The sequence below is a fragment of the Seriola dumerili genome, unplaced genomic scaffold (assembly GCF_002260705.1).
Source record: "Seriola dumerili isolate Sdu_G_001 unplaced genomic scaffold, Sdu_1.0 BDQW01000468.1, whole genome shotgun sequence".
NCBI lineage: Eukaryota > Metazoa > Chordata > Actinopteri > Carangiformes > Carangidae > Seriola > Seriola dumerili.
This window is the reverse complement of record NW_019174723.1, coordinates 3639276-3648999: the sequence shown is the minus strand read 5'-3', so window position 1 is coordinate 3648999 and position 9724 is coordinate 3639276. Positions and strand designations below refer to the sequence as shown.

General features: G+C 41.1%; 1 protein-coding gene across 6 annotated transcripts in view; it reads right to left on the bottom strand.

Moving 5' to 3' along the window:
• Positions 1 to 2030: 2030 nt before the first annotated feature.
• The window catches only part of LOC111235128 (proto-oncogene tyrosine-protein kinase Src), a 29398-nt gene continuing 21704 nt past the window's right edge, over positions 2031 to 9724 (bottom strand). For 5 of the 6 annotated variants that reach the window (XM_022763459.1, XM_022763462.1, XM_022763464.1 and 2 more), the window contains 8 exons: positions 8806 to 8909; positions 7070 to 7219; positions 6786 to 6941; positions 6222 to 6401; positions 5965 to 6041; positions 5693 to 5846; positions 4805 to 4936; positions 2031 to 4653 (listed from right to left, as the gene is read on the bottom strand). In XM_022763459.1, coding sequence (XP_022619180.1) covers positions 4445 to 4653; positions 4805 to 4936; positions 5693 to 5846; positions 5965 to 6041; positions 6222 to 6401; positions 6786 to 6941; positions 7070 to 7219; positions 8806 to 8909 — 1162 coding nt within the window. In that variant the 3' untranslated portion in view covers positions 2031 to 4444. The remainder of the gene's footprint in view (positions 4654 to 4804; positions 4937 to 5692; positions 5847 to 5964; positions 6042 to 6221; positions 6402 to 6785; positions 6942 to 7069; positions 7220 to 8805; positions 8910 to 9724) is intronic. The other variant, XM_022763463.1, reaches the window with a different exon arrangement.

Here is a 9724-nt window from a genome sequence, read left to right as displayed (position 1 = left end):
CAGAGCGAGCACACCGCACGTGACGAGGGGGTAGGTAGCTGTGTTATGTGATGGTAGCTCTCTGAGGGTATCATGGGTGTGGCACAATCACAAATACATACTAATGAGCATATTGCTTCTCCAAATATAATGATATTTACAATACTTCTACTACTACTACTACTACTACTACTACTACTACTACTACAACTACTAATAATAATAATAATAATAATAATAATAATAATAATAATCACAACAATAATATTAATCATCATCATCATCAGCATCATAAAACTAACGGTGGAAAGTGACTTAGTACATTTATTCAAGTTACTCACGTTTACTCATTTACAGTAGTATTATCAACAAAATGAACTTAGAGTATCAAAGTAAAAGTATTCATTCAGCGGTAAAATGTCCCCTGTGACTGACATGACTTGTTAATACTAATGCATCAATGCATTTTACTGTTGTAGTTTGGTTGAGGAGGAGCTAGTTTAACCACTAGCCTACTACTCTATATAGTAGTCCAGTGGTTTCCCACGGAGGGGTAAGGAGTCATAAAATAAATCTAAGTGGTCATGAGATTATTAGTCTGTTTGAAAAGAAAATAAATAAAAATGTATCTATTGATTTATTTAGACTATTCTTTAATCTTTGCGTTTTCTGGTGAAATATTGGATCGTTTTACCACAGTTATTAAAATGAGCCATTGACAGGTTTAGAAAGGAAACGTCTCTTCGGTAGAACTGCAACAACTCAAAGACATCTGATATGTGACCCAGGGCGTCAACCAGACACTGTTTTTTTGGGTGAAGTGACTAGCCAAAAAGGTTGTGAATCTGTTTATTTAATCTTTAATAATTCACTGTATTTTCTTCTTAAACGTGGTGGAATAAAATACAAAGCAGGAGAAAATGAACATACTCAGTAAAGTACAAGTGCTTCACAATTACATCATAATGTCACCTGGGGACTCTATGACTGGCCTTTTTTTGACACTTTGTAGACTGAATGATCAATTGATTATGATTACTTCAAAAGATCATTTGCTGCCTGAATAATAATTGTGAAATCAACTTCCTATAACTGTTACAACCTCCAGTGACAAACTCAGGATGTGGGAGGAGTGAGCTGAGTCAAAAGTCCTGTCGCACCAGTCACAGACACAGAGCTTAGGAACATTTACTTTATTTAACCATCTTTTACAGCTGGTGTCTCTGCAACCTCAAACAGAGCTCATGTCTGACTGCTGAAACACGTTGTCATATAATGAATTGGTATGTTATTTTGAGCTGTTTAAGAGGAGTGGGCATCTCCACAAGTCCCCCCCAAAAAATAAAAAAAACAGTGTAAACAGTTTTGAGGTAACTGCACTTTACTTATGTTCTTCTGCATCTTTATACTTCTACTCCTCTTCATTTCAGAGGTAAATATTGTACTCTTTACTCCACTAAACTTATTTGACAGTTGTAGCTACTGGTTATTCTGCAAAGTAAGATTTTACACACAGAACCTGATATCAGTCGAAAAAAATCAAATATAAGTAAGTCAATAACTAAGTAAAGTTAATTTGTACAGCACCTTTCACAGATATAGTTTCAGACACAGACAACAAAAATAGGCCAATAAAAAGCATTAAAATAAAATGCAGCAAGTATACATGAGTGACTTTCTGCTCATATTTTCTTTCATTCTCTATACATTATAGTTCCTTCATGGATTTGGTTGAGTTGCCTTTTTATTTTAAGATTATTGTTGATTTTGGTCCTAATATCATTGAAACTGTAGCTGAATGTGGGAAAAATCAGCTAAAAACTCTCACACTCAATGAGATTTTTTTTCAACTGGTCTAGCGATAATGAAAGTAAAAAAGTGTGTCTAGCACTTGTATTGACCTTTGATCACAGTTTTAATGATTCACCTGAACAGCAAACACAGTGAACCCAGCTCAGTGAGTGTTTCCTGATCACCTTTCAGTCAGGAAATAAACAAGACAAGAAAGAAGCTGGCAATATACAAATTTTATTCAAACAAACTTTCATATTGTAACAGTATTCAGTAGGATTTAACAGAGCTTTTTATCTGAAAATCCCCATTGAATACAGTAGAAAAGAGTATATATAGTAAAATATCTGCATAGCCAGAAAGGAGACCCACAGAACCCCACAGGAAATGTCCTTGGCTTGTAAGCGAGGCTGCGTGCAGACAATATGACCCTTTATGTGCACTTTTTCCATACTTGCTCCTTAACATTCTCTGACACCGGTCCGGAAAAAGAAGGGGACGATGCCAAACAACATGACCCCGCCCCCTATGCAGATCAACGTGGAATGATCCACGTCCATGGGACACGGTCGACACTATACACATATCAAGCTGCTTCCACATCTGGCAGTCACATGATCTACTGAAGATTATTGAATCGTAATCACAAGTGCTTTTTTAAAATCTAAGTTGGAGAGGCCGATCGCAATGTTGATGATCATGGAAGTACAGAGGATGGCAGCGCACGCGCACACACACACATGCACGCACACACACATACGCACACAGACAGTATGCTGGTTCAGGTGTACCCAGAAAAAAACAGACAAGAATGACACTTGATTACCTGCTCATTTCCCAGCCTCTGAAGCAGCACCAACATGTTCTGAAGATTATCACGATGTAAACATCTGAGGTTTTGATTGCATTATGGGAAAGAATGATGCTGGTATTTGATCAGTATCCAGCAGTTTCTTCAAACAGGTGAGTCAGGGAATATGGAGCCAGCTCACCAGTTCTTGTCAGTCATATTGAAAATGTACATCCGAGATAAGGTTTCACAGAAATACATGCACAAAAAAAACATACTTGTAATGTAAAAGTGTTTCTATAATATATATATTCATTTAATATCATTACTGTCAGATGTTATTTAACCCATAAAAAGTACCATAAACATTAAAGTTTGATGCTGACAGAAAAATAAACAATTGGGTTATTTTAAAAGGAATAAATTATAAAGGTGATATATACATAAAAAATGAGGATATTTACAATTAAGTTTCAAGATGCCAATTTATTTGCTATACATGCTGTTTATGGGAAAGCTCCTAGTCTGCCCCCTACAGGCTGGAGGACGGCGTAACCACAACAGAAACAAGATCTCCAGTGTAAGATTGTGCTCACAGATGCACCAATTATTGGGGAAGTACTGAGGCTGATTAAAAAATAGATTCATATTAATGTGGAGGCATGAAAAAAATTCACCTGATTTTAATTTCAATCCTTAAAAAAAACAAAATCGACACCTTGAAACCGCGATGGTGAGCCTGTCGGTTCTGTACACAGGTGCACGGGATCTGAAAACAGTGGATTATCCTTTGAGGAGAACAGCATATCCTCCACTCACATCTCAGAATTCATTGTAAGAAAAGTTCAGAGTAGTAAAATACACTTTTTAAGTAGAGTACAAAAAGAGATTTTTCATTGGCACAAAAATCCTTGCAGCAGAACTTGAGTTCACCTCCGTCCTGAGACGACCGTTGGTGATCAGTAGCATTTCGTTTGTAAGAAAAGTCACAATGAGAAAATAGAGAGACAAACTCTGCCTCGCCTCTTCTTTGCGTCGAGCTGTATGATGCTGTGTGAGACTACTACACACACACACAAACACACACACACGCACACACTGATGGGAATCAAGGGTGTTAGCCTCATTCAGAATCTCACAGCAGTCGACAAACTTGTTGCGGGGGGGGGGGGTAAAAATGTTCACCAGAACATTTTCCAGTTGATCCAGGTCTAATGGTCTAATAACAAAAAAAAAATCATGATGCGCAATATCCTGGAAATTTAATGTACATCCCCCAACAGTTGCTTCTCATGTGACAAAATGGAAGACAAAGTCTGAGCATGTGTTTTGAATTGGATCCCACAGAAAGTGTAGTAAAATAGAAATCCTGTAGTGGCGCTTTCAGCAGGACAATACTTGTATCCAAAGTTACTAGTCTTTTAGTCTTTTAGTCTGGTGTCATTGAAGCTGGAAAACTACAAGATCAGTCAGCATGAATTAATACAGGAGGAGCGTCTGGGGGATGTACTGTATATTATAAGGGCACCTTACAAACACAAAGAAGGTAGAAAAACCTGCTTGGCTGTATAGACCGTTGATTTGATTGACAAAAAAAAGCATTGTATAACAAGTAATAGTCTTTTCCTCTGAAAATAGTCCCTCTCTGACTGGCTGACACAGTGGGGAGTGTGACAATGACTTTGGAAAGAGGCAGGAACTGAATGTCGCTGATTGTTTTGATGTCCCGCTGACGATCCCTGACGTCAGAGTTACTGATTGTACCCAGATTGCTGTCGGCTTTCTACTGTACACACACACACTGGTCCATGCACTCTAAAAGCAGATGCACATGCTCAGTTTTTGCGCATGCGTAACACATGCACATATCCACGTTCGGCCCAGTTACAGGTTCTCTCCTGGCTGGTACTGAGGCTCGGTGGAGGTGAAGTAATCCTCCAGGAAGCCCTGCAGGTACTCGAAGGTGGGCCTCTCCTCTGGCTCTTTCCTCCAGCAGGTCAGCATCAGCTCGTGCAGGGATTCGGGGCACTCTGCTGGGCACGGCATCCGGTAACCACGCTCCACCTGGTCCAACACCTCCCGGTTCACCATGCCTGAGAGGGCAAAACAAAGATAGGATGATCTCAATTTGAAACTTCTACCCGGCTCTGATGATAAAAGCACTGCATGTTCTCAATCGAAAATAAACAGACTAATTCCGTGCACTGTCACAAGGCCTGAAATAAAAAATAAAACAATCCTTACCTGGATAGGGCACTCTGCCTTTGGTGGCCAGCTCAGTGAGCAGGATCCCAAACGACCAGACGTCAGATTTAATGGTGAAGCGGCCGTACAGAGCAGCCTCAGGAGCTGTCCACTTGATGGGAAACTTGGCCCCTGCAAGAGGACGGGTTTAGCAGCAGGTTATAATTAGATCACTGTAGCACAGACTGAGACAATATCTCACATCTACTGCATAAATCACAATGCTTCCTGAGGTGTAACCCTAAATAACCACAGACGCTACATCAGTGGTTCCCAAATCTGATGTGATTAAGACCAACATATTTGCTTCTCTTACAAAAAATTATATATTTTTTCCAAGCGTTTTCTTCGACCAGCAAAGTTACAGAGTTACATGGTTGGATAATGGCAAGAAGTGTTTTGACCTTTTGAATATAAAATGTCATCACTTCCTCATTTTATCCTGTTAGACATTTCTGTTACCTTGTGTCATAATTAGCGTATGAATTTGAGAGTTATGGACAAAAACGTGTCTTGTGAGGTCACAGTGACCTTTGACCTTTGACCACCAAATTCTAATCACTTCATCTTCGAGTCCAAATGAATTTTTGTGCCAAATCTGAAGAAATTCCCTCAAGGTTTTACTGAGATATCACGTTCAGGAGAATGGGATGGATGGACGGACAATGCCTCCAGCCCTGGCTGTCGCTGACGCCGAGGCATAAAAATCAGTCAATGGTTGAACTGCACACTTCACCATAACCCGTGAAGTGGGGTCACAAACAGACCTAACTTCATTCTAGGAGGTCACAAGCTGAAATGCTCATGAACCACTGGGCTACACCAGAGAAACGATGTAAATAAACCAGATGCTATAAGTTAACCTGCGACCCCTTCCTGTGCTCTTACCTTGCCTGGCAGTATATTCATTATCCTCAATGAGGCGAGCCAGACCAAAATCAGCCACTTTGCAAACCAGGTTATCTCCCACCAGGATGTTAGCAGCTCTGAGGTCTCTGTGAACGTAGTTCATCCTCTCCACATACGCCATCCCCGAAGCAATCTGGGAAAGAGGCAACGTTCTGTGATTGTCAACACTACAAGAAGACACTCCATATATACAGTATTTCTGAATGGATTTAAGTGATGCAGTGGCAAACTATTATAATGTTTTTGCTGACCTGTGAGGCCATATCCACCAGCTGGGGGAGGCGGAGCATCTTACCCATGTCACCTTTCAGGAAATCCAGTAGGCTACCTGTTAGCAGCGACACACACAGCAGGTTAATATGACACTGTTGGAGCTGTTATGTTTTATTTAGTGGGAGTTTCCTGATGTGCAACCTCAATGTGAATTTAATTAAAGATTTTTGTCATGTTGTTTCGATTAAATATAACTACATTTTCAAAGATAACGCTAGAATCAGTCCACGCTGACCTTGCCCCATGTACTCCGTGACGATGTAGATGGGCTCCTCAGACACCACCGCGTACAGCTGAACCAGCTTCTCGTGTCTCAGTTTCTTCATGACCTGAGCTTCCTGGAGGAACGCCTCAGGGGACATGGTGCCGGGCTTCAAGGTCTTGATCGCCACACGTGTTGTACCGTTCCATGTTCCTGATAAATATATCAGCATTGATTGTTACAACTCAATCAATTCATTAACTTCCAGCGTAGAGAATTAATAACATGCCAAACAAAGGAGCATTGGCTTCCCTTTAAAATTCTTAAAAACTGAATTTATTGATCACATATCACAATGGACACGTGCTGTAATTGATGGGTTCTAAATGTGAACATACTGTAAATCTGCATTGCTACTGTGTTCGTGAAGAATTAAACAATTGCTGAAAAATCTGGCCTACTGACCAGGACCATGACGTATGTGTGATGCATTGTGATGAGGAAACAGAAAGTACAGAAAGACAGCCTGCAGAAGTCTTTTTTTTTTTTAGTAGTAGAGTATTGTAGGTTCAAGAAATCGATCAAAACACAGCTTACCCATCCAGACCTCTCCGAAGCAGCCCTGTCCGAGCTTGAGGTCAAGACGGAGGGACTCTCTGGGGATCTCCCAAGCATCCTTAGCTAGTCCCTGTGTCTGAGGCTTCAGTACAGGACAAATTTCTGTTAGACTGTGACACAGCCCATCAGCATGCTCTGGGGGGGGGGGGGGGGGGGGGGGGCACAAGTGAAGACAGGGAATGTGGTTAGAAAACAAGATAATCTGTATCTGACTAAATAAACAAATATGAGAAATGGAAGCACCGCATTTGTGGTGAACTCACTGCGATAGTGATTGACGAGCTGCTGCAGGGTGCTGAACTGTGTGCGCGATGTGATGTAGAAGCCTCCGCTGTCCAGCTTCCTGATCTTGTAGTGCTTCACATTCAGCCCTTTGGTGTTATCGTAGTCCAATACAGACAGACAGTAGGCACCTGGAGAAATGAACAGCAGAACAATATGATAAGGCATGATGTGAAGAAATGTCTGATTCACATTGCCTGGATGAAATTATATTATGTTTTTAATTTGACATAAAATCACAAAAAAAAAGGAGCAAATGAAATCCTGATAAAACTGTTAGATAAAAAGAGAGATTAATGTTGATTTTTGGGGACATTTTGCTTCTTCTGCCACCAGAGGGCAGTGTTGGTCCAGTGAAAAACCAGTCTGACTCACAGGGCAGCCCCAGGCGATGCCTCTCCCTTCTCTTGATGTTTGAACTGGGTGTTATGGCCTGTGGTTGTACAGTCCTCAGCCTCAGCTCCACGTTGACCTAATTCTGTCTGGCTCACCCACCCAGTACCTCTTCTCCTGCTCCTGCTCACCCATCTCCTTGATATCCGTCCACCCCTACCCACCACGTCCCTTTTCTCATGCTATGCAGAGCTTATATACATATCCCATAATAGGAATCCAGTAATGTACATATGTACGCACATCACACACACAAGCACACAGAGCTGGAGAATCCCATAAGGTCTGTGTTTGCTGCAGCAGCAGATGCCTATCAGAACTATCTCCAGACTGAGTCCCACAGGCGTCACATCCAACCTTTTTCCATCTGCCTGATTCGTCTCTCTTCTGTAACCACACTGCCACACCAGCGACACGGTGCGTTAGGGCGAACAGAGAACGGCAGGGTGTCCTGTCTTACTGCTAGAAAGAGTTTGCTTTCTTCTCCTCGGTGCATTTTTATTAAGACCTGTCACAGAATTCAAACTGCGCTTCATGGTGAGTTCAGTAAAAAGAACACGAAGAAGCCCACGAAGACACTACTATATATGAAAAATCACTTCTTTATACTAAATAATTACGTCTACTTCCTTAGGTCCTGAGAGTTTTCACCTTTACGAGCTCACTTTCTCATTCTCGGTTATAAAGAAAAATTCTACAATTTTAAGAATCACCTGGGTTGTTGTTAGAAAATGCCAAAATTGATAACCTCTTTAAAAATAGTTGCTCTGTTTTTTGTCTTTTGATAAGGGTGCAATACTGAGGTTCAGCATTATATTACAATTATACTTTTTAAAAATCAGAATTAGAATCAGAACAAGTTATTTCTCTTAGCTTGAGGAATATTAGCGATCACACTTTAAGTGCCTTAAAGTAAGGAAAGGAAACAGGAGTAATACTGTCTCTGAGCCAACTTTTGATATTCTACAATTTTCAAAACTCAATGCTATGAAGAAATTTTTTTCTAAACCAAGCAGTATCCTCTAGGGCTGAAAATTAAAGCCAACACAGAACTGCAGTTCCTCAAATGCCCACTTGAGGATGAATCCCCATAGACTTCCATGTTAAAATGTACAACTTTAGCTAATGGCTAAATGGTATGTGGCGGCGGAGCAGCCCACTCTGAGCTTTAAAACCATCATATGTCGTCATAGCAACGATGTCCATCTTTATTTACAGTCTATGGTCGGAACTCAAGAAGTTCTGAGGTTTGAAAAGCCCTGCTGCCCAGAGAGGCAGAGTTAATGAGGAGTTTGCTCCTCTGTATAAGGGTCTACACACTTACCTTTGGTGGTCTCACTCTCTCTCACCAGGAAAGTCCCTCTCCTGTTCTCTAAACTTAGCAGCAGCCTCTCAGAGTCACGGCGTGAGATTTTGCCAAAGTACCACCTGGTGATGTTGAGAGTAACAAACAACAACATGAGACACACAGCAGGTTGGTGAAGGGGAGAAGAAGATATATGTGGGTGGAAAAGAAGGAATGATGAAGCGAGGGTGAGTTTTTGCTTTTCAGTTTCAGAGAGTAATATTCTGTCTTTGCATGATGCCAATTCAGATGCATAGCAAACTAATGCCTACAGTACGACAGCTGCTTACCTGGACTCTATAGTCAGTCTGAGATGACTGGTGGAGCAGGAGGCAAAGGTGAGAAATGGAGGTGTTACAAAAAGTTAGTTTGTGAGTTCAATCATAGAAGAAAGCAGGTTAGCATGTAAAGATTAGCAGTGCATGCCCTCCAGGAGTAGAAAGCAGTAAATGTTATACAGGAATAATTATGCATTTTGGGAAATACTCTACCTAGACTTAGATGAGAAGATTGATGCTGCTCTGATTCAGTAAATATGATGCTACAGAAAAGTAGTTAGCTTATCATAGCATAAAGACTGGAAACAGAGGGAAACAGCTTGCCTCGCTCTGTCCCAAGGAATCTGCACACCAGCAGGAGGTTTATGTGCAGGACTATTTCTCAGCCGGGTGCAGTGACTTCCAGGAGTCTTGTTGTCACTGTGAGGTTGCCAGACATCCAGTTGAGACTCTAGGAAGTTACCGTGGCCGGCCAAAAAATAGTCTGGCACATAATGCCAGTAAAACCACAAATTGTTATTCTTATACTTCAGGTTTTGTATTGATTAAACATCCATCCATCACCTATACCGCTTATCCTTTGAGGGCTGTGGCTGGAATGGAGCCAATCCTAGCTGAGA